At 39.3% G+C, this 25,547-nt stretch overlaps 1 protein-coding gene and 3 long non-coding RNA genes across 5 annotated transcripts; all 4 read right to left on the reverse strand.

The window, feature by feature from the left end:
• Positions 1-5,604: 5,604 nt before the first annotated feature.
• Positions 5,605-7,693, reverse strand: LOC134615620 (uncharacterized). 2 transcript variants are annotated; one of them, XR_010091310.2, is made up of 6 exons: positions 7,591-7,693; positions 7,191-7,279; positions 6,926-7,077; positions 6,777-6,809; positions 6,289-6,472; positions 5,605-5,817 (listed from the first exon to the last, which is right to left on the reverse strand). It is a non-coding gene; the product is annotated as an uncharacterized LOC134615620 (long non-coding RNA). The 2 variants fall into 2 exon arrangements; XR_010091309.1 differs by lacking the exons at positions 6,777-6,809; positions 6,926-7,077; positions 7,191-7,279; positions 7,591-7,693 and having other exon boundaries at positions 6,289-6,634.
• A 2,766-nt stretch (positions 7,694-10,459) lies between these two features.
• On the reverse strand, positions 10,460-15,117 carry ncbp2 (nuclear cap binding protein subunit 2). Its single transcript, XM_063501051.1, has 5 exons — positions 14,967-15,117; positions 14,547-14,633; positions 12,619-12,713; positions 12,366-12,504; positions 10,460-11,063 (listed from the first exon to the last, which is right to left on the reverse strand). Exons 1-5 carry the CDS (start codon positions 15,039-15,041, stop codon positions 10,965-10,967), a joined length of 495 nt encoding a protein of 164 aa, XP_063357121.1. The 5' UTR covers positions 15,042-15,117; the 3' UTR covers positions 10,460-10,964.
• Positions 15,118-19,040: 3,923 nt separating this feature from the next.
• LOC135932156 (uncharacterized) lies at positions 19,041-20,494 on the reverse strand. Its single transcript, XR_010573300.1, has 4 exons — positions 20,346-20,494; positions 20,198-20,230; positions 19,709-19,893; positions 19,041-19,253 (listed from the first exon to the last, which is right to left on the reverse strand). It is a non-coding gene; the product is annotated as an uncharacterized LOC135932156 (long non-coding RNA).
• A 116-nt stretch (positions 20,495-20,610) lies between these two features.
• On the reverse strand, positions 20,611-21,876 carry LOC134646540 (uncharacterized). The gene is made up of 3 exons (XR_010096750.1): positions 21,766-21,876; positions 21,011-21,122; positions 20,611-20,699 (listed from the first exon to the last, which is right to left on the reverse strand). It is a non-coding gene; the product is annotated as an uncharacterized LOC134646540 (long non-coding RNA).
• Between the last annotated feature and the right edge of the window lie 3,671 nt (positions 21,877-25,547).

A 25,547-nucleotide genomic window follows, 5' to 3' on the forward strand; every position in this document is an offset into this window, starting at 1 on the left:
ACGGACACGTGAAAGGAAAATCTCCAAAGAGTAAAATGCATTCAGTAAACCTAAAGATAAATATTTTATCCTGTTAATAGAATATTATTCACAGTGATATTGTTGTATTTCTGTCCTTGTTCTCATCTTATTATTATTCCAGTCTCCCAGGTTTTGTTTACACGCTCCTGCCTTGCCTTTATCCACGTCTCTGTTTGTGTGTTTAATGTTCGGCTTCATGTCTTATTGTTAGTTTTCTTTGGACATTTCTTGTTTTACTGGAGGTGTCTCATTCTATTTTAACCTCCTGATGTGAATCCTTTCCTCCTGTGCTCTGCTCTAACCTGTGCCCTGTATCCCAGTTACTCCTCATTGAGTTTATATATAGTCCTATCTTCCTTTAATCTTTGTCATAGTGTCTGCGTGTCTCCCCTGATACATTGTCCTGATGTGCTCTCTGTTTATCCTCGCTCCCTGTGATTATTTTAGACTGCGGTTTGCTCCTTTATTTGACTTTGTTATTAGAGTTTGCTGTTGTCCTAATAAAGGGTTTGTTTATTGTTATTTCTGTCTGTCTGGTGTTCTGCATTTGGGTCCACCTGCACCCGACAGAACATGCTCACTCTCTAACTCAATGCTCTATCCTTCATCATCTGTTAATGGTCATAATGTTATCCCCGATCAGTGTATATGTAATAAATCTGTTTTGTCACAGGTGATAGTGTTTTTAAGATGGTAAACTTGGTAGGTAAACTTTGGTTGGACCCTTTTTTACCTTAAGAACTAGTGCTGGAAAGATTCCTCAAAGATTTAGTAGAGTGGGAAAATCCTAGCCAATGAGCAGCGCCTGAAATACTTGGACCAGCCTACCTGCCACCAACAACCATGCCACATTCAAAGTCATTTAGGTCGCTGTTCTTTCCTTATTTTGATCCTCAGTTAAAACTTGAGCGGGTTGCTTTGAATATGATAAATATGATGAATATGATTATGACATGTGTACATTTGAGTTTAATTTCCCTACAACTGAATATCTCAGATCAATGGTGCACATCAGTGTCAGTAAGTGAGCAGTTGGTCCTTGTAACCATGAGCATATCTGACAAATAGCTGTGTCCAGCCACCAGATCACTGTTACCCTAAAATTACAATCCCAAATTCTGTCTTCTGTTAAACATGACAGCTTTTGAGCTCAAAATGTTGGCAGCTCTACAGCCATGACCAAATGTTTAAGCAGGAGCACCACTGCCAATCCATGCACTTCTTTTTCACTATATCATAGAAACATATAAAAATAATAATAATAATAAAAACTGCATAAAGTACATAAAAAACACATTTTAAGCCTTTGTGAAAAATTTTTGGCCATGACTGTATTCTCCAAACCCATTTGTTATGTAATACCATGGTTAGTCCCTCATCCAAGATAAGTCTTGCCAGTGTGTAAGCCAGGAGCCATGTTTTTATTAAATATTCACTAGCTATAGACTGTATAACAGGAACACAGCTGTCATTGATCATCAAATGAGGAGAAAATTGACTCTATATACACCGGTTAGCTTTAACCTCAGTGGCAAATATTTCTTGGAAATGGATCACAGATCTATGAACATCCATTTAAGAACATTTAAGGCTGTTAAAAAAAAAATTAAGTTGTATTAGCATCTGGGATGTGGCCTCATGTCTGCTGGATGTCCGTATTAGTGTCGCCATGATGTCTTCCCTGACTGACTTTTCCCTTTTTGTCAGTACCCAAAAACAAACACACAAAGAAACACAGAATAACAGTATGACCCATGTGGCTCATACTTGACACCAAAGGCCAGTACAAATACGCTCAGCAACAGACAGTCAACAAAAGACCGTGCAGATATACATGAATGGTAATAAAGAAAATCATTTTTTAATATTTAAAAATCACCTTCTGATGCTTTGAGTGTCACAACAAATGAGTCACTGATTAAAAACGGTTGTATTTAAAAACACATTCTTTTCTCATAGCAAGAATATGATCGGTATTTCGTGGTTGGTAATAGAGCCTCTGACTGGACCACTACTGGATGTCAGTCGTGTCTAATGTTATTTATTTCCCTGTAACGCTGGGTGATAACATTACTGCTTGCTTTTAATGCATTAAACATAGCCCCGGGCTACATTTCCCTAAAACAAGGTTTCCTCCTCAGAAATTTGATTCACTCGCCGTCCCTCCTGTCTTTTCTCACTCTTCCATCTGAGCTATTTCCTCCACCCAGCACGTGTCTCTCATCTTAGTCGATTGCCACGCTGACAGATGAAGGGCTGATCTACCAAACAGACCTACTGAGTGAAGGAGTATAAATATACCTGAAGTAGATCTGCACTTGACCATTCGTGGGTCAAATGTTTCAGATTTCCTTGAACATCACATAGAAGCTACTCTCCCATCCGAAGCAAGGAAGATCTTTCATAGATCATATTAGGTTTTTTTCCTCTTTCCTCTGTGTTGATTTTACAGTGTCAGCTCTAACTCCCGCCATTATTTTCACTGACACGTAACCCGTGTTTTTATGTCCCCAGCGTCATGCCTTTATGGTGTATCGGATGACAGATGAAACAAATTTAATGGAACCGCAGATGATGAAACACTATCCAACAGCATGTGTGAGGAAGGACAGAGGGCTTTTTAGGGCTCGACACAGAGCACCTACCTGTCATATCCGTTACAGTGATTCCTCCTCAGCGCAGTGCTGAATCAAGAGCTCACATTTACGCTGAATGTAAAGCAGGCGGCCAGATAAAGCACCTCATTTCCCGCAAACACTTCCCCTATGGCCACAAAATGTCAAACTACCATGTGCTAATTTAGCTCTTTTATGGGCACGCTGGAGCTCTCGAGTGTAGATGCATTTCCAAAGCAGCCACTGAGGAGTGAATTATTTTGCTGTAATGAGATCCCCCCTCAATAACAGGAAATCTGCATGTTTAGTCACTGAACTGTTTGAAGTGCCTGTAGCTGATATCTTCCAGGCATAAAAATAGAAAGAAAAGGAAAGAAATGGGATAAAATGACTGTTTCTTCTGACACAGTAGAAAGGTAACGCATTTGTCCATCAGTGAGCCCAGGACAACATGACTATATTGTGTGAAATGTTGGGTTGCTGGGTGAAAAGTAATGAGATGGTGTTTAATCTTTAATTGTGTCAATTTTAATTTCAGTATTTTGAGGTCAAAATGGCATTGACTTTCTAAAAACATGATAATTTAACCAAGTCCTTATTTCCAAAGTTGTGATGAAATTCATCGCAGAAATAGGCTCCAACAGTTACAGACTGAATCAGTCCATGTTTCTCTGCAGTGCTTCTCACCTGCTGTATCTTCCCTGCTAATTTATATTCCCTTGAAGACTAATTATGAACTCCATATTGTATTCTAACTGTGAAATTAATTTATTAGCTGACTCGGTCGGAAAGCATCTCACGTGAAGGCTGCTTTGTCTTCTTTCTTGGAAGATGGTATATTTAAATCAAAACATCATCTCTAATTTTCTGTATGTGGAGACGGAAAAGGAAAAGCTGTTTTATCCAACGTTCACTTGTGAGTAAATGAGTTAAGATCACCTGAGAAATGCTGAAGTGTAGGTGGATGTTCCACCAGATCTTAATGCTGTGTAAAAGGCATTTTTTGAGCCTCTTGATGCTACTATGCATACTAACTCTCATAACTTACACTGCACAGAACAAAAATTGGTCACATAGTATCTTCATCTTTGAATTCAAGTGTTTTCAATCCCATTGCCCCAAGTGTATAAGATCAAGCACCTAGCCATGCAGCCTGTCTTTACAAACATGTGTTGCTCTTAAGTGCTGACTGAATTCAAGTGTGTTATCTTAACAATATGTGAAATTTCCAGTACATTTACCATAACTGAAAAATATGTGGATGCGTTTAGGAACCACAGAAACTCAGCAAATAGTGCCAGAAGATGTAATGCTACAGAGCGGGCACGGCTTCATAGCAGGGGTTTCCATGACTGAGCAGTTCATGTAGGTTTAATGTCTAGTAGGTCCAGTACTTCTGGCCCAAATAGTCTACCAGGATCTGTTTCATTTAACCTCCTCCTGCTATTCCCAGTCAGAATCTCTGCTGGGAGGTATAATGCTGAACATTTAAAAATGACTAATCTAAAAGATGTTTCATGAACACTGAATGCATACTATTTTCTCAAATGTTACTGAGCGCTTCACACTGGGGTTTCCGTGACGTTAAACTAACTTCAATTAAAAACAGACATACAGAAGACATATGTGAAAGCATGTGGACAGGGGTTTGGAAACACTTAGTACTTAGAAAGGCTTAGAAATGAGTGAGTTTATGCTGGTTTGTTTGACTGCTTATCCATGAACCACTCTCATCATGAATTAATAACCACGCTATCTCCCACTCCAAAGGACGGTGTTGAGAGCTGTTGATCTTAATTGTGATGGTGAAACATTATCTGACTGCTTTAACTCCAACCTGCCAATGACAGGTTGTCTTAGAAATGGTCTTCTTAATGAGAAAAAGCAGGAGACTGTGATGCAATTCAGCCCTCTCATTAACATGATGTTTAGCTAATTCTGACTATAATCTGACCCCATTAAAATTGACATGTTGAGCCTGAATGAAGCGTTTTTTAAAAGTGTGGTTCCTGATAACCGCCAGGCCATCATGTGCTGTGTTTTCCTGCCTGCAGGCTTGGAAGCTGCTGAGAGATGGAGGTCCACTTCAGCCAGGAGTAGGTGAAGAATTGGAATGTGCTGCTACACCGAACACACCATGGCATCAGAGCAGAACACGCACCACTAATGCCGGCCACATTAAAAGATGCTAGAGTTGAATCCATTTGTGTGACAAGACATTCACTAAATGAAGCAGTGACTTAGCCAGTCTCCCGGTACCTAAACACAACACTGAACCACAATCTAGTGCGAAATGGTTAGTGCAGATGGAACCTTCAAAATAAAATATTTTAACACCTTTAGAAAACAGAAAACCTGTCGTATCATGAACAGGTTCTCTGTGGTACTGAGGACAGAGTGAAAACCTTTTACAATCCATTAGTCAAGGCCAGACCTCCTTCAACTTCAAACTCCACCTGCAGCGTAACAAGAGGGCCTGAAAATACAGGTTAAAGGTGTGCAACAGAGACAAACAGGGACCTATAATTCAGTCTGATTCTAGCCATCCCACACATGACTGGATATTGTAAAAAAAAGAAGAAATAAATAACAACCTAAAACTGCAGGCTATGTAATACTACTGAACAAACTTTTTTTGAAATGATGAAATGTGATGCATAAAAAGACAATTTGATAGAGAAGACTCTTTGTGTGGATGTCATTGAACCAACGTTGAGATCTGACGTTGACCCAACGTCACTCTTGCACCCATTTTTAACGTTGAAACAACGTCAGGTTTTGATGTTGAATCAATGTTGAAACCTGACATTGATTCGATGTTATATTTTCTAACACTGTTGACATTGAAACAATGTCAGATTCTGATATTGAAACACTGTTGAGCTATGGTGTTGATTTTCCACCTCTTTCGCACAGTTGCTTTTTATTGAAAAAAAACAAAAAAACAAAAAAGGTCAATAGACATGTATCATTTGCAAAATACTTTATTAAAAGACAAAGTTTCCTATTTACATTTCTATGTTTCATGTCACTTTTTATTATTTACTCCGGGATGGGGATGGATGATGTGTGTCCTGCGTGCCACCCGTACGATCTGGATCATATCTGAGCCATTTCTGGACTGCTTGAGCAAAGACCAACTCAGACATAGAGTTCGCCCCTACCTGCTGCGCCAGGCCATCTAGGACAAAAATAGACACACACACAAAAAAACAAAGACAAAAAAAGGGAATTAGAGCACATGAATAAGCTCTTGTTAATTGTCTTCAGCAGGGAGAAAGTATGTAAACTCCTAGGCTGATAAACATGAAAGTCACCAGGCGGAAATCAGCAAACTGCCACATTTGATTCCCAAAGAGCTATAAGCTGAAAATGTGATATGTCTTAGCATGGTCTGCCGTGTATCCTTTAAAAAGAAAAAAGAAAACATGGGTCCTCGGGCTTTACAAAGTGTACAACCCGAGGACAAAACAAGCCGAAGACCAAAGACTCCATCTCCAGATTAACCGGACATGAAAGTCTTGTTATTAAGAAAGACAAAGTAATATAGCAAAAACCGGACATAGGAAATGTGAAACACACCCAGCACATCAATTGATCCCTTTATTGTTCACTTTAGGCTCATAAAACTACAATAAATGTTAAAACTTACCAAATATGCATCTGCACAGCGCTGTCTCTTTAAATGCCCTTTTTTGCTTTGTCTGGTCCTTGTTTTTTTTCCCCTGTCCAGTTGAGTACAGAGGCCAGCTCCTTTGTAATGGCATAAACCATTACACGGCGGACTCGCACCTCCAGTGTGGTCCAGCAGCACCAATCAACGCAAAGCGTCTCACCTATAGACACATTTTAAGAGATGGAATTAGCGTGTCTCATGTCTTAAATGTGTATGCAAGTGCTTGTGTGTTTACTTCATGTAATTGATGATAGAAACATGTCATTTGGTTTTCCCTAAAGCCTGATTTTCAAGTCATACAAAGAATAAACCAAAGTATTGGCAGTGCAATGTATTTCTATTCCCTTTTGTTGGATATTCATTTGTTAGTTCTTGTAACTGCTAAAAGTGTTTACTAGTTTTTGCCTGTCACATATATTTGTTATACCATGTAAACTGTGAAATTCCAAGATTTTCAAACTTGCCTTGTAATAGTGGCCTCACAGAGTCTCTGGAATCTACAGAAAAAAAAAATCACAACAAGATGACATTCAGGAGTATAAATTAGGTTTTTTTTTTAGATAAGAGTACAATGACATTGTGATGCAGCTTTAAAGCTTTTTTAAAAGCATACCATCTATAGGGAAGACATCAGACTCTGCATGCTGGCGAGATCGCAAAGCTGTGTCGGTTTGTGCCGGAGTGGCGAAAGGTGCCGGAAGCTGGGTGGGGCATTATGATGGTTGCTATCAGTGGGCTGGGGGGCAGACTGCGGAGTGATGAGGGCTGTTTAGAAAAAGATAATTTTTTAAGTATTTAAGAATACAGACAACTTGTCAAAAAAGTTTCCTCGTGTCAGACACAGATATGTACAAAGACACTAGACAGTATTTTATTACCTGGTATTTTCACTCGAGGGGCCTGGGGAAACCGTTTTTTTGTAGGCTGCTCATCCTCTGAGTCCGTATATGTGTATAGGGGATTTGGTCTAAAGAAAATAAATTAAAAACGGTCTTAAGTAATTGTAAATATGCTTTTGGCATATTGTTTCCTAAAGTTAGTTTGATTTCTAACAACACACACAGGAAACAGAGACGTGCAAGAAGGTACAGTATACAATGAATTTTTGAAGTGCACAAGTGTACACGGCTTTGCATGTTTAAAAAGTTTACAAACTTCCACTTTTTGGACTATATTATGTGGTGATATTGCAGTATGCAAGCACCACAGATATGTATAAAAGACAAGATCATAAATTCTTAACAATCAAAGATATGTTTGTGAATAAAAAGGTTTTACTTGTGCTTTCTTTTAAGACTGGTCTGGGTTTCTTCTTCGGACTGAAGGTCAGACGTATCACAGCGTTCACGTGGATATCTCTGAAGACTGCGTTCTGCTTCGTGAAATGTGCCTGGAAATACAAACACAATGTACGGCCAGACATACATTACGTGTGGACAAAAGGTGCAAACGCATAGAAAAATCAGCGGTTTCAAAAATACGCTGGTACGTGTGGACGTAGCCTTATTCATTATTCAAGGCACAAACGGAAAGTCATGTACGCGTGCAACTTAAAGTTAGGTGAGCGTGCAACGTACAGTCACGCATGCTGCGTGAGCTTTCAAACTGAGTCTAAAGTTTTCGTGTGCACATTGAAGCGAGTGCTCTCCAATCATCAAAAGTAACAAAGTCATTGAACACGTTTATACAGTTAACTTTACGTTTATCAATCATATATCACAGATTTAGAATTTTTTGTAGTACTAAGCAACTACAGAGCGAAAGTCTGGGTCAAGCGCCGAGGCGACGGCAAGAACAAAGGAAACCTCGAAGCGTTAAAGCTAGCTTTGTAAGGGAATATAACGAAGAAATTATGAAACGAAAATGTTTTCTTTGTTGATATACTTTGTTCGCAGTGCAATTTATTTGTTGCCGGATTGTAAGAAGTATAGACACAATTTCGGGCTCCCACATTTTGTGGGAGCAACGTAAATAACTGTAAAAAACTTGTTAATGTACAACATTAACGAGTTTTTTACTGTTATTCAAATGCAAACATGGAAATAACGAGTAGGAAAAAAAAATCATTCATTCTTACCTTATACTAATCGTGGTGCAGGCCAGTGCAGTGCATGAACTGATGCCTTCTCCGGTCAATTCCGCTGAGAGTAAATCAAATGTCCCGCTCTACTGTACAAGACAATGAATACCTGGTGGGATGTACCAATGTGACAGGGGTGCTGTGGAATAGTCCAAGTGATCGCTGCTTTAATTTCCCGGTCAACTATACATAAATTGCACGTAGACACGATTTTTTAAAGCTGGTGAACTAGAATAAGTCATTGATAACAAATGAACAATAAATCTACTTTCTCTGGTACTTTATACCCGATCAGTTGCAATGCAATTTAATGCTCAACTACAAATCGATGGTGTTTGATGGTGACCAGAGCCGAATGATCGTCAACTATAAATAGACGTTTTCTCGACGTTGTTGTTGTCACCTGGTCGAATACAAATAGATCAAATATCAATGACAAAAAAACAACGGTGAATCAACATCGTTACAACGTCTCTATAGTAAGACCGTCGGTTTACCACAGTATTTCAATGTTGTTACAACATTGGCATTTCAACCCCGACCATATATGACGGTTCGGATGAAAAATCAACATAGATTCAATGTCGTCTTGCTATCTGGGTAGTTTTACGTTTTACGTCTGGTTTAATATTTGCTTTATTTTTCATCTTTTTTTATATTTGCATCTTAATGTGTGGGGATATTATTGAAACAGAGACACCTACAACTTATAAAGTATAGTTGTAGGTGCTCCTTGAGCAGCAGGGTGGCTAGCACTACTGTCTCACAGCAAGGTCTTGGTTCCAATCCAGTGGCCCACTGCATGATCTCCAAGTCCCAAGACATGCTTGTTAGACTGTCAGGCTAACTGGTGATTCTAAACTGCGATAGACCTGTCCATAGTGAACTCAGCTTCTTGCCTTATGACAGTTTCCTTGATACTTGGATAATTTGGAAGAGAATGGACGAGTGGTTTACTGAGTTGAAATGTGTGGACAAACTGTTAGCTAATCACTGCCAGAGTGTGAGGCACGATTGCCAAAAATAATCTGAGCAACTTGCTGAATACTTTTCACTGCGCTTACCTCTACTCGTACCCCTGAGCGCAAAATCAGTATGTTGCATGAATACACATCCATTTAGACTTAAATCACTTTAGACTTAAATGACAAGTCAGGCGTGTGAAGTTTTGTAACCCATGAGCAACAACTGATAGCGGACGCAGTGTCAGACCAAAGATGGAAATGGAGCATAATGAGTTTATAATTCTGTCTGATACTGACCTTTGCTGAGCCATTAGTAAGCGATTATAACCGTTGTTTTTTATGGTTATTGGAAATGTACATTTTTTATGTCAATAGTTTCTGCTTTTGTTTATTTTTAGATACTCTACAGTCTTCCTAAGTACTCTGACAACTCCAAAAATACTTCCTCCTATTGGGAATCAGTTTTTGTTTGGGATTTTTTGTTTTCCCCAGGCAGAGGCTATGAAAGTGAAAGAAAGGGAAAAAAATAAGTGCAAGTACATGTTTAAACTCTAAACTCACACTAAATAACCTAAGCTCACATGGAAATTGTATTTTCAGTCTCTCTGCCCTTCCATTATTCCAAGGAACGCCACCCTCCTCTTCTGCCATCTTGTGTTCATTTTCAAAACCTGCTTGAAAGGATGTGATGTAGGAACTGGTGGTGAGGACAAAATGAGAAAGCTAATTTCCAGTATTCTGCTTTGCTAATTGCTTCATCTCCACATCTCATATTGAGATAAGAGAGCCGCTGAGAGAGAGAGAGAGAGAGAGAGAGAGAGAGAGAGAGAGAGAGAGAGAGAGAGAGAGAGAGAGAGAGAGAGAGAGAGAGAGACACACACACACACACACACTACAGATAATCAGATAATAACAATATATGTGTCTCATGTCTCCACACTGGAGAGGTAGCATGTCAGCAGACAGTAACACAAGTGAATACTTTACACAATTTGTATTTACAGCTTATTTCCATCAACTAGCATTTGCCAAACAAGGAAACAAACATTGCTACATTTTGTACTTTAGCCATATTTGAGAGAGATCACAGATTTAAGCAAAGACCCTTTTAATCAAACCGACTCCACAAAATGACATGAACTTTTTTTTAAAAAAAACAAGACTTTATTTTAAAAAAGTATGCAGTTTTGGACACCGTTTCATTCATGGAACAGCCGACTGCACCTTCACAACTTCAGGTTGTTATTTGAACATAACACAGAAAATCAAGACAACTTTATCAGAGGGTTTCCAGCCTGCAGGAACATTAATGGCATTTCTTTACGCAGGACAAAAAACATCACCAAATATCACATGTCAACCATGTAGACAGATGGCAGGTATGATAGTCGCAGAGGTGAGCAAAGCAAAAACCAAGCCTCCTAAACAAATAAATAACATCTGCTCACACCTGGATCCAGTAGTCCGAGCTGGACTGCTGCAGAGGGCTTTCATGACAAAATTCAGATGATCTGTGGTAGCTTGCTGTGACCTTGTGGGAGAGTTAATCCAGAGCAGGACTGACAGCTGGGACTCTGTAGTCCAGGCAGACTGCTGTGGACTTTATTCTAAAAACTATTGCGCCCCTCTGTGGGTCGATGCTGCTGAGCCAGCTTACCATAACCGCCTCTCGCTGGGTCGTAATCCTGCCTGTACTCATCTCTCACCTACACAGTTACACACAGAAACACACAGAGAGAGGGGGAAGGAAGAGAGTATAAATCAATCACTTGTTCAACTGAGAGTAACACACTCTACCCAACCCTTTTATTCACTTGAATCTGTAAAATCAGCATCCAACCATTTGAGAAGCACTTCTCATTACTCCAACCTTTAACGTGACATTTGTTTAATGAGCTGTTCTCAATGATCAAGAATAAACTTTTACGCTCCAACACAAACATTTTCAGGAGTGATACTGCTGGGTGTTTTTAAGAAAGGAAAATCCAAACAATAATCAGGTCCTTTGCCCAATATTTGCTGCCATGTTTACGCTCCCAGAAAGCTCGACAAAATAAAACATGATTATGTTATGTTGTGTTTGTTAACAGCATAATATACCCGCTCATTTTACTAATGCATTACTACGGTAATGCCATCTTTTTAAAGGCCATGGGTATTCATGCATAATTTATTTTCTAAGTTCTAAATATCATACTGGTGTATTCAAATGCCATGATAAAGTGTATTGATTTTTTGAATGCCATTTCAGTATGTGTCATTTTTCAAATGTCATAGTATGCTGCATTTTATGTTGTTGTCCAAAATATCTGCAGTGCACAGACTGGTAAAGTGTTCAATGATAGACAATGATCATTATGATGATGACAGTCAGGCAAAAATCATCAGCCAAACCTGAGCTCTCAAATTCATCGTGACACACGAATCAAACGCTCCAACATAATGGAAACTACTACAATCACCAATTAAGTGTCCCTGCTTTGGTCAGTTCACTTATGAATTGTATGAGTAAAATACCATATTTTCCAGACTATAAGGCACACCGGATGATGAGGCGCATTAAACGAAACAAATCTGATCTGATATGGATCTGAAAAGCAGACGGAAGCATTTCTGGACTGAAGTCTGGACAAGCGGCTTGAGGCGACTGTTGTTTTTGGTGCTATATAAATAAAATTGAATTGAAAGTTGCTGATCTGAATGTTTAGTAACAAAGTGCACCCCAGTCAAGAGGTATAAAAACTCTTATCTCACAATCGGTTTTAAAAAAAAAAACAAAAAAACATTAAAAACTAAACTGAAACAATATTTTTATCAAAGTGATAAAACTGCAGGTTATATAGGGTTCGAATCACAACAGCATGATCTACTGGAGGCTGATTTCGTTTAAATAAACAAGATGAACAACGAAGTGTTTAAATTATACCAGTGAGCTGAGCTCTAAAGCCCAGATCAGAGACGTCTACAATGTCCTTTAACATTGAAAGTACTCATATCCTAACCCTCACCTGTCCTCCTGATTTGCCACGACCAAACTGTCTTCCCTCCTTGAAGCCGGCATCCCAGTCTGTCCTGATGATGCGGTCATCCAGCCGTGTGCCATTAATGAAGCGCATGGCATGCTCTGCATCTGCACGGGTGTAGTATCTGGGACAGCGTTAAGGCACAACACGTGCAATTCATGATGTACTAGTAACTCCTGAAGGCAGTCAATTTACTGACAGTATCTTTTAGCATGAATTAAACATTTTTTAAGGATACTCGACAAAGCAGAACCCACAAGCAGTCTTCTTGATTTTGTCCAGGCCAATGATGATACGCTTGACATCTCCACTTTTAGAAAACAGCTCATGTACCTGTTAACAGTTGCCCGCCCCCCCCAAAGAAAAAGTTGGAAAACTTGAGAAAATTTAACAAAATATCTGCTGTGAATTTCCCAGCTCTGGGACTTCTCTTATGATAAACTATCAGAAAAATTAACACTGAAAATATGTCTATTATGTGTTTTTGACATATATTCTATGTGTGACACACTGACGTTCAGTTTTTTCTAGGGCTGCACGATTAATCGTTAGAAAATCGCGATCTCGATTCATACTTATGTGCGATCTCATTTCCAAATGACAACGATTTCAAAAAAAAAAAAAAAAAAAAAGACGACGACGATTGTACCGCATTTTGATCCGGGACGTAATCTGCATGAAAACAAGCGCTCACTCTTCCTGCTCAACAAATGACAAGGGCGGAGCCTTATACCACGTGATACAGAAGCTGTGCCGTGATGCTCAAATTGGCAGGGAAAAACAACGGAGAACACGTCAGGGATGACGAGAAAGTGACAGGAGAAAATCCGTCCCGGTCAACCACCCAAACATCAATAACGGGAACCTTATACAGCGCTTCCCTATACACGTCGAACTCCCGCAGGCACAAAGAAATTACGGAGGCTATTACTTATCACCTGACCAAAGATATATAAACACTGTGCAAAACGAGGGATTTAGGAAAATGATCAACACCCTAGACAAACGCTACACAGTGCCGTCCCGCAACTATTTTTCTATTGTTGCACTACCTGCTCTATACACGCAGTGTCGAGCAACGGTGGAGATGGAATTTCAAGCAGTACAACATTTTGCGGCAACCACAAAATGTGAGGCATTTATTGTTTTTATGTGTATTTATTGTTTTTATGTTCAGTTTCAACTGTTACGAAGTTGATGTGCAGTTAATAAGTGCAATAAATATATATAATATATGGAAAAATATAATATATATATATAAATATAAAATATATATATAAATAAAGAAAATCGTGAGAGAATCGTGATCTCAATTCTAAGCAAAAAAAATCGTGATTCTCATTTTATGCAAAATCGTGCAGCCCTAGTTTTTTCCATCAAATTTTCCACCCCTTGAGCACAAAGACAGCTTCAGTGCAGTGCCGCTGATAGTGTCAAGCTGCTGTGAAACTCAAAGCAGCTAAAATGCCACTCTTTACATGACTTTTGTGAGGCACACAACATGGCTCACTCATCCATGCATACAAGCACTTTCTATCTCACAGTTACACACATTCACATACAATCATAAAGCAACATGGGGTTCAGCATCTTGCCCAAGGATACTTTGGCAAACCAACAATCTTCCAATTAGTAGATAACCTGCTCCAACTCCTGAACTACAGCCACCCAACACAGAGCACACTGCTGCGCCTGTCACACACATGCCCCACCTATTCTAGTCAGTCTATATGTGCAGTCAACACCTGCACTTATGGACTGTAAATTTATAGTCTGACACGTTTTACAATCAAAATAAGCTTTTTTCATAATGAAAAAAGGCTTAAATTCATACATGTATTAAATTCACCTATTAAAACTTCCACTGAGACAACACATCAGTGGAATCTGTGTGATTGCTCTAAACATATAAACACTTAACGCTTATGTGTAATGCCAGTGGTGTTTTGGTGGCATAACTAGAGGACAATATTTGACTAAATATGTTTCTTTAGCAGGCAGATCACATGCACTGTTTTATAAATGAGTCTCCTAATCTATTAGTAGCTCAGTCAGCCATTTCCCCCATCATATCGGTCTCTTTGAAGAATTTGATTTAAAAAAAATTAAGCAACTTTCCAATAAAGCCGGGTTATTACTTTAACTGGTGAAGGTCTTGTGTCTTACCTGCTCCTCGGTGGTGTAGAAGGAGAGGTTGCCCACATACAAAGTGTTGCTCTGCTTCAGAAGCTTCTCCTGTTCATATCGATTACCCTAAAAGCACAAGCAACGTTACAAATGTTTAAAAAAATGCTCTCAAAAAGTTGACATTATAGCGTTCAAACGACCTGTGTTGAAGCAAGGAATTAAGTTATAAGTTAGCCACGCTTTAGTCCCAACGAAGCATCATAAAACAACATCAGGAGTTTTTAAGGCCAGGTTAAAATACAGAGATTTGTTTTGTTGTTCTGTTTGTTCCTGAGTCACCTCCAGTACACAGCACCGCTCGCCTTTGTTGTTTGCTAACAGTTAGCTAAAAGATAATCCGTTACATTCCCGTAAATTATGATAAGTTTCCGCGTTCCTAAAGACCACTTCCTCATTTACCTTAAAGTGTTGGTCTCTGTATTGGCTAATGTCAATGTAAGAATCACTGTTCAGCGCGTTTAGTTTAAAAGACATCGTGAAGAAATCGCAGTCAGGCGCTTTGCTGCTATTCAACTAGGAGCATGCCGGAAAAGCGATGACGTTGCTTCCGTTTCATGTGTCCGTCCTTTGAATAAGTCCGGGTACAGCAACTTCGAGATCGGGTTAATGGCGCCGCCTGTTGGTATCACTGACTGTAGAAAACACATACAGTGATTTGTACAGTCATCGGTTGATATTCAATTCAATCATTGCCAAAATACAGTCACTGTTACCAGCAGGCAGACTGGCTTTTATTCCCAAAATACAGATTTTTTTTATTCATTAATATGACAGTTTTAAAAGTTTGTCGTTTGTTTTGTTTCTTGTGTCCAAACTGGACACAAAAAGACTGAAAGCTTGCTACTGTTAAACTGAGTCGTAGTCACATGACCGCTGGAGCTGTGTGAGATGTGGTGCCACGCTGTTGGCTACAGCACTTTTATTATTATTGGCTACTAAAGGATCAGTACCCCTCTTTTCCTTCGTTCTTCTTCTATTTTTTTAAATAGTTTATTTTGTTAATATTTTACTGTTTTATATATGTTATATATGATGAGAAAATGTGTCTGTGTGGGTGGGGGGATTAATTTACTTTAATCTTATGCTTAACAAAAAGTTATTATTAATTAATGAATTAATTAGGCAAACTAGTCTCCAGGCTCCGTAACAGACATTTAGAGCTCTTTTTTGGATGTTGGCTGCCTTTTGCTCCACTGTCTGTGAAGATGATTCAACACCACTTGTTGAGGCTCTGACGAGGTAAATACATGACAGACAGTCTTCCATTATGGGTTTTTCTAGTTTCAATTAGAAGAGTGAAAACAAAATTTGCATTTTTGCAACAGGATGCTAGTAAGACTTTCAGAAAGCCTGCAGAACTACTGCTGAAGACCATAAAAACAATTGCAAGTCTGCTTGAAATTAAAATAGAAATAACTGGGGGTTAGCTAAAGTAGTATTCAAGTAGTAAAAAAAAATAAACAAATCAAAACAACAAAAGTACTAATAAACATTTTATTACATAATTCAAATTCTTACTGTAAACCCCCCCCCCCCCCCCCCCCCAAAAAAAACAACGTATCCTAGTCTGACCCGACTCCCACTTCACACTAAATTATTTCCTGAACAAAAACCCCCCAAAATAACAAAAACAGTGTGCAGATGTGAATAAACCCGCTTTATAAAATTAAAGAAATTAAGAAATGAGATGAAGAGACGGTACAGCGTATTGAGCCCACAGTCAAATACAGGGCGTAGCTGCTGCTGTCAACTCTCACTCTAAAACTTAGCTGGTACAAACAGACTGTTCTTGTATCTTCTCAACTTCAATTCAATGAATCAGAGCATAAAAAGCAAAGCTGGTAGAAGGAAAACAGGAGCTTTGCTGACTCTTCTCTCACATTTGCCTTTTAATCTTCATCAGAGGTCACATGGTCTCCACTCAGCAGCACCCCCTGGAACCTGGAAAAATAAAGTCAAAGCCATATTGTTATAGTCAAAGTAAAAAAACAAAACAAAAACCAACCAGTGTGTGTCAATCAAATCAGTATGTCCAAGGACATCATCCCCTGAACAGATCCTGGAGTTTTTTCATATGCAGTAGTTACATTTTGAGTTCTCCAAAAAAAAAAAGCATTATTATCTGTGTAGATAGTTTAGTCTGGGTTTCAGTTTTGTTGCTGGAGCAATTAGCCTTTCAATGATCAAACAATCCTCAAAGAGAGAGAAAGTGAGTAATGTGTGATGCTGACCATTTTGACAGATCTGCTGGGTCTGGCAGAGATTTAGTCATAATGTAAATATCACTGCTCTTAACACACCTGCTAACCAAATCTAGCCAAGCTCAAAAGACATGCAAACAAGAGAAAAAAGCGAGAGACATTCTTACTTCTGTGTCAGGAAGAAGGACAAGCCGATCTTCTAAAATCTATGCACAGCTGGAAGAAGGGAGTTTGTGAATCATTTGGAATTACGATGATTTCACTCAACTTGAATACAACCTGACTAAGCTAATTAACACACATAGTTGTGCTTTTCATTGCTTAATTGAACACATTAAGAAGTTATGGTAAAGGCTGAAAAGAGTTAAAAAAGTAACTCTTGAATTCAATAACTTGTGAAACATCCATCAACAATCAGATATGTCCAATAAGTGGTTAGGCAACATGCAGAATGCTGAGGAGAAACAGTGGAGCCTTCCTACAAAACTCCCAGGATGTGAAGATCAAAAAATTCCTCTGAAGGTCCTACCTCAGGATCTCAGCTGAATTAGTGTCAAACCTAATCAAAACCTGAATGTTGGTCCCAAATCAATAGCGGAGGGTTCACAAGGTCCACTAGGACCAAACACAATCAGCTCAGTTTTGCTTGAATTACATCTTAGAAAGTTTAGGGACATCCAAGATTAAATGTCTTCTAGACATGCTAGAAGTGGTTTAATAGAGAAGGCATCTTTCTGCTTCAGAGGCAGATAAATCTGACAGTCATCAGCGTAACAATGGAAGGATATTCCATGCCTTCTGAGGATGGTCCCCAGGGGCTGTAAATATAATGAAAAAAGCAGAGGCCCTAAAATTCAGCCCTGCGGGACCCCAAACTGAAAAGCGGCAGAGAAGGATTCATACTCTAAAAAAGTTAACACTAAAAGTTCTGTCAGAAAGATAGCACCTAAACCAATTCAAAGCAGTACCACAAATGCCTGCAAGATGGTGCAAGCGAGACAGTAAAATGTTGTGGTCTATAGTGTCAAAAGCAGCTGTTAGGTCAAGGAGAACAAGAACAACATGATTACCAGAGTCACAGGTAAGGAAGATATCATTAAAAACCTTTAAGAGTGCTGACTCAGTGCTATGAAAGTTTTTAAAACCTGATTGGAAGACCTCTAAGATACCGTTCTCATTTAAAAAAAAAAATCCATCAATTGGCAATGTACAATTTTCTCTAAAATTTTAGACATAAAAGACAACTTGGAGATAGGCCTGTAGTTAGCCAATACAGTGTGGTCCAGGGCAGGTTTCTTAAGCAAGGGTTGTACTACTTCATGCTTAAAATTAGCAGGGACTACACCAGATATTAAACTGTTGTTTATAACAGTAAGAACAGCCTATGCTAGGAAAAATCTCCTTAAAAAATCATGGTGGGACAGGATCATTTGGGGAACCAGAGGGCCTCAGGTGGCTGACCACATCCTGGTTAAAAACAGCAGAGCAAGGGATCGAGACAGAGGGGTCAGACTCAGGGGAAGAAATGAGAGTCCGCGTCGTTGCAACCTTCTCAATGAAAAAACACATAAAATCATTAGACAGTTTATGAGGGGCCTCCAAACAGCCACTTTTAGCCTCTTTGACCGTATCCTGATAGAGGCACCAGCAGTCCTTTAAGATTTGAAGAAACACCTGAAGTTTGTCCCTCTTCCATCTGCGTTCAGCTTCACCAGACATTAGTAGCTTTTACGTTGTTTACATATCATTTATATTTTTACCAGTCGTTGTTGAGAATTTTAATTGTACTTTTTGTAGTATAGTTTCTCAACAGTACTTGTTTGTTTTAATTTTTTACTGGTTTGTGTGCACTTTTTATTTAAGATTTTTCTTAAAAGAAAAATTGATCAAAATCATTTTCTATAAGCATTTTCTATTTAATTATAAAATTCCTCCTAATTATGTCCTGGGATTTAACTACCCAGATAGCAAGGAAACATTGAAACAATGTTGAGTCAATATCAGGCGACGTCATTGAAGCAACGTTGAAGTGTGACGTTGACCCAACATCACTCTTGCACCCATTTTTAACGTTGAAACAACGTCAGGTTTTGATGTTGAATCAATGTTGAAACCTGACATTGATTCGACGTTATATTTTCTAACACTGTTGACATTGAAACAATGTCAGATTCTGATATTGAAACACTGTTGAGATATGGTATTGATTTTCCACCTCTTTCGCACAGTTGCTTTTTATTGAAAAAAACCAAAAAAGGTCAATAGACATGTATCATTTGCAAAATACTTTATTAAAAGACAAAGTTTCCTATTTACATTTCTATGTTTCACGTCACTTTTTATTATTTACTCCGGGATGGGGATGGATGATGTGCGTCCTGCGCGCCACCCGTACGATCTGGAGCATATCTGAGCCATTTCTGGACTGCTTGAGCAAAGACCAACTCAGACATAGAGTTCGCCCCTACCTGCTGCGCCAGGCCATCTAGGACAAAAATAGACACACACACAAAAAAAGGGAATTAGAGCACATGAATAAGCTCTTGTTAATTGTCTTCAGCAGGGAGAAAGTATGTAAACTCCTAGGCTGATAAACATGAAAGTCACCAGGCGGAAATCAGCAAACTGCCGCATTTGATTCCCAAAGAGCTATAAGCTGAAAATGCGATATGTCTTAGCATGGTGTGCCGTGTATCCTTTAAAAAAAAAAGAAAACATGGGTCCTCGGGCTGTACAAAGTGTACAACCCGAGGACAAAACAAGCCGAAGACCAAAGACTCCATCTCCAGATTAACCGGACATGAAAGTCTTGTTATTAAGAAAGACAAAGTAATATAGCAAAAAACAGACATAGGAAATGTGAAACGCACCCAGCACATCAATTGATCCCTTTATTGTTCACTTTAGGCTCATAAAACTACAATAAATGTTAAAACTTACCAAATATGCATCTGCACAGCGCTGTCTCTTTAAATGCCCTTTTTTGCTTTGTCTGGTCCTTGTTTTTTTTTCCCCTGTCCAGTTGAGTACAGAGGCCAGCTCCTTTGTAATGGCATAAACCATTACACGGCGGACTCGCACCTCCAGTGTGGTCCAGCAGCACCAATCAACGCAAAGCGTCTCACCTATAGACACATTTTATGAGATGGAATTAGCGAGTCTCATGTCTTAAATGTGTATGCAAGTGCCTGTGTGTTTACTTAATGTAATTGATGATAGAAACATGTCATTTAGTTTTCCCTAAAGCCTGATTTTCAAGTCATACAAAGAATAAACCAAAGTATTGGCAGTGCAATGTATTTCTATTCCCTTGTGTTGGATATTCATTTGTTAGTTCTTGTAACTGCTAAAAGTGTTTACTAGTTTTTGCCTGTCACATATATTTGTTATACCATGTAAACTGTGAAATTCCAAGATTTTCAAACTTGCCTTGTAATAGTGGCCTCACAGAGTCTCTGGAATCTACAGAAAAAAAAATCACAACAAGATGACATTCAGGAGTATAAATTAGGGTTTTTTTTTAGATAAGAGTACAATGACATTGTGATGCAGCTTTAAAGCTTTTTTAAAAGCATACCATCTATAGGGAAGACATCAGACTCTGCATGCTGGGGAGATCGCAAAGCTGTGTCGGTTTGTGCCGGAGTGGCGAAAGGTGCCGGAAGCTGGGTGGGGCATTATGATGGTTGCTATCAGTGGGCTGGGGGGCAGACTGCGGAGTGATGAGGGCTGTTTAGAAAAAGATAATTTTTTAAGTATTTAAGAATACAGACAACTTGTCAAAAAAGTTTCCTTGTGTCAGACACAGATATGTACACAGACACTAGACAGTATTTTATTACCTGGTATTTTCACTCGAGGGGCCTGGGGAAACCGTTTTTTTGTAGGCTGCTCATCCTCTGAGTCCGTATATGTGTACAGGGGATTTGGTCTAAAGAAAAGAAATTAAAAACGGTCTTAAGTAATTTTAAATATGCTTTTGGCATATTGTTTCCTAAAGTTAGTTTGATTTCTAACAACACACACAGGAAACAGAGACGTGCAAGAAGGTACAGTATACAATGAATTTTTGAAGTGCACAAGTGTACACGGCTTTGCATTTTTAAAAAGTTTACAAACTTCCACTTTTTGGACTATATTATGTGGCGATATTGCAGTATGCAAGCACCACAGATATGTATAAAAGACAAGATCATAAATTCTTAACAATCAAAGATATGTTTGTGAATAAAAAGGTTTTACTTGTGCTTTCTTTTAAGACTGGTCTGGGTTTCTTCTTCGGACTGAAGGTCAGACGTATCACAGCGTTCACGTGGATATCTCTGAAGACTGCGTTCTGCTTCGTGAAATGTGCCTGGAAATACAAACACAATGTACGCCCAGACATACATTACGTGTGGACAAAAGGTGCAAACGCATAGAAAAATCAGCGGTTTCAAAAATACGCTGGTACGTGTGGACGTAGCCTTATTCATTATTCAAGGCACAAACGGAAAGTCATGTACGCGTGCAACGTAAAGTTAGGTGAGCGTGCAACGTACAGTCACGCATGCTGCGTGAGCTTTCAAACTGAGTCTAAAGTTCGCATTGAAGCGAGTGCTCACCAATCATCAAAAGTAACAAAGTCACTGAACACGTTTATACAGTTAACTTTACGTTTATCAATCATATATCACAGATTTAGAATTATTTGTAGTACTAAGCAACTACAGAGCGAAAGTCTGGGTCAAGCGCCGAGGCGACGGCAAGAACAAAGGAAACCTCGAAGCGTTAAAGCTAGCTTTGTAAGGGAATATAACGAAGAAATTATGAAACAAAAATGTTTTCTTTGTTGATATACTTTGTTCGCAGTGCAATTTATTTGTTGCCAGATTGTAAGAAGTAGACACAATTTAAAAAACTCGTTAATGTACAACATTAACAAGTTTTTTTTTTTAATGTTATTCAAATGCAAACATGGAAATACCGAGTAGGAAAAAAAAATCATTCATTCTTACCTTATACTAATCGTGGTGCGGGCCAGTGCAGTGCATGAACTGATGCCTTCTCCGGTCAATTCCGCTGAGAGTAAATTAAATGTCCCGCTCTACTGTAGAAGACAATGAATACCGGGGGAGGGGGGGGGGATGTACCAATGTGAGAGGGGTGCTGCGGAATAGTCCAAGTGATCGCTGCTTTAATTTCCCGGTCAACTATACATAAATTGCACGTATACACGATTTTTTAAAGCTGGTGAACTAGACCAAGTCATTGATAACAAATGAACAATAAATCTACTTTCTCTGGTACTTTATACCCGATCAGTTGCAATGCAATTTAATGCTCAACTACAAATCGATGGTTTTTGATGGTGACCGGAGCCGAATGATCGTCAACTATAAATAGACGTTTTCTCGATGTTGTTGTTGTCACCTGGTCGACTATAAATAGATCAAATATCAATGACAAAAAAACAACGGTGAATCAACATCGTTACAACGTCCCTATAGTAAGACCGTTGGTTTACCACAGTATTTCAATGTTGTTACAACATTGGCATTTCAACCCCGACCATATACGACGGTTCGGATGAAAAATCAACATAGATTCAATGTCGTCTTGCTATCTGGGTATTTAATTATAAAAAAGGAAAAATCACAAAAAACACTTAAGGTCATGAAAATTAATTGAGATTTAGCAATTCAGTGACACATCCACCTTCTTTATTGAAAAGTATCGATATCGGTATCAGCGATACTGGCCCGTATTTACTTGGTATTGGATCGATACCAAAATATGCAGTATCGCACACCACTACTGTCCAGCCGTCACTAGAAGAGAAAACAGACTCCTCATCAATCAACCTGCCCAGGCACACCTGTTCCCACCACGCCTCTGCGCCTCCCCTTCGAGCTCACTGCGTCACCCCTCCTCTGCAGCAGACCCGAGACCACACCTCCGCCACACAAATATTTAAGTTAAAAACAAAAATCTGATGTCTGAATCATTCCTAATGAGGTACTGTTCACAAAGATGTTCACTAACAGAACATGTTAATCCCCTGCTGTAAATTACTGCAGCTACAAAAATATTTCAGCTGTTTGGAAAACGTAACAAGACGGAAGGAAGGGCCTAATTAAATTTGTAAAGTACATGTCTAGATGATAAGCTGGGGGAGCAGATGATGTGTTAACTGTAACATTTGTAAAAGGGGCAGTGTAGGTCAGACAGAGAAGGGTTAGCATCATGGAGGATTATAGTACGCACAAGGTTTTTAGTGTTTTTCTGTATTAGTGATTATTTTGTTGATTTTAATTGACTTAGCAGTTGTCAATATAAGTGTCTTCATTTCCTCTCCCACTCATCAGGTGGCTTTCTGGTGACTCAGAGGATGTTAGACATGTTCAAACGTCCCACTGATCCCCTAGAGTACAACTACCTCTATTTGCTTCCTGGTGGTGTCTTCGTCGGAGGCTACGCTGCTGCTCTGCAGTCTGGATACTGAACAGGTGAAAGAGGACATTTAAGTTGTGTCCATTAGTTAAAGTGTAGTCATTTTTTCTCACTGAAGCTATTTTCTTTTATCCGTGTGCATCTGTGTAACACTTTAGGTGTGATGGGAGTCGCAGGTGGGATTGCCGCCAGATTCAAAAAGCTTGAGATCAGGCTCCACAGAGTTCAGACAGAATCATTTAAACTTGCGCTGAACTGAACTGGGCTGAACTTCTACATAATACAGATTTACATGGGATCTTATTTTCTGTCATTTTACGGAGTCAGTTTTGTCCTTTTTTCTCTGTCCTGGTTTTGCTTATCTGTAAATAATTGAAACTCAGTCAAATAGTTCATTGTTCTCCAGCAAAACGTTTTGGAAACTCATGTTTAACCTCTAAAACTCTGACATGTTTTAGCACACAAGGCTTCATCGGGGAGTTCATTCATGATTAGACCAGGAGAATAAAGGTTTTTAGTTCTTTCAAAGAGAGTCTTGGAGGTGTTTGATGTTTTTGTTTTTTCTGAAACCACCTGAAAGAAAAACTACTTTTCTTGCTTTATGTAGTGTGGAGGTTTTTAATGTTTCGTTCATCTGTGATGTTCTTGAATGTGTTCACGTGAAGATGGTACAAATAAACTGTCCTTTTAGCTTTAGCTCCTAATTCATTTATTATGGATGTAGCACATCACCAGTTTCTTTCACATGGAGGGCTCGGGATCTGATGGTAAATAATGTTTTGTGTCCTTGTACACATCATACAGCTCAGCTGTTCCACAGATTTCAGGTTTACACAGTGGAATGGTTTGTAAGAATGCAGCTCTGCTGTGGATAAATCCTTACTCTTAGCCTCAGGACCTCACACAGTCCCAGCAGGTTCGGTCAGAAGATTTATCCCTTATACCAAAAATTCACTGAGTCTCCTTTGCCGTGCTGTTTTCACAAAGAAACGTAAACTGAAGACCTGCTTTAATTAGGTTAGCAGATTCAGTGGCTCCATGATCGAATCTGCTGTTTTTGTCGTCCTGTTGTTTGTAGAAAGCTGGTTGATTCAGAAATGAACTTGCTGCATGCATCTCTGAATGTAAATTGGTGCACTATTGATAGATCACTCTGGAACGGTATCATCACCCTAATTTGCCCACTTAGTAAATCTCACTCATAGCCAGGAAACTGAAATAAATCCTGTTTCCCTCCTGGATAGTGATCCACTGTAACTCTGCTCCTCCTTCCTGTTTAGGATTTAGGTGACTGAAGTAAAATTCCCTCCATCCATCACTTATCTCAGCTAACCCAAAGTATAATAAAGTTTTGATCATCTTAAAAAAGTATTACAATAATGGACATTACCAATGCAAACTGAATAATACAGAAGATTAAAGATTAGACTTTGATCAGTTGATAAAGCTCATGATCTTGATTCATTGTGGCTGCTACACAGATACTTCTGGGTCACTTCTCTCAGTTAGCAACCTTACTCACCAAAACTGACTGTTCGACCACACCCCTGGTTTCATGAGAAATTGTTTCAGCCATGATTTCTCTTCCTGTATTTCAGAGTAAAGACTGAAGTGACAAATGGAAACATGTTTAAAAAACGCAATGTGAGAGAGACGAAGTTATCCTGGGGTTTTCTGTCACCCTGCTAGATGTTACACACCTTGTTATTGCTAATCATAAGTTAACCTAGTTTTTGGACTGTGAGAAGCCACCAGAGTACCAGAGAGAACATAAGCAGACATGGGAAGACTCCAGACAGAAAGGCCCTAGACCGGATTCAAACCCTGGATCTTCTATGACAGTGGTTCCCAAACTTTTTTTGCTGGGCCCCCCTTTGTTTTACAAGAAAAATATTCGCCACTCCCCCCCTCGTGCGCACGCGCACACGCACACACACGCACAAACACATCCTCCAACCACATACACCCATATTTTGCTCCATTGCGGTTTATTTCACACCTCAAACATTTAGTAAACAATTAAGCAAATACAAGTAATCTGCAGGTAGTAGTGATGTGTCAGTCGCGAACGAAATGGCTCTTAGAGCCGGATCTTTGACGTGAACGACGCGAGCCGGCTCCTTATCGGGAGCCGTGGGGTTTTTTTTCTTTCTCTCACCCTCTCTCTCGCACTTTTTCTCCGCTTCACTCCGCACGCGAGCCTTGTGCTTTGCGCTGGGCAGAGGGGGGAGGGGCGGTAGTTACACTCGCAGTAGCACAGGAACAGAGCGGGAGGGAGAGAGAGAGAAAGAGAGCCAGGAACAACAACGTCACATTAGAAAGGTATAGTAATCATCCACAACTATTT

The sequence above is a fragment of the Pelmatolapia mariae genome, linkage group LG17 (genome assembly GCF_036321145.2).
Source record: "Pelmatolapia mariae isolate MD_Pm_ZW linkage group LG17, Pm_UMD_F_2, whole genome shotgun sequence".
In the NCBI taxonomy this organism is placed as follows: domain Eukaryota; kingdom Metazoa; phylum Chordata; class Actinopteri; order Cichliformes; family Cichlidae; genus Pelmatolapia; species Pelmatolapia mariae.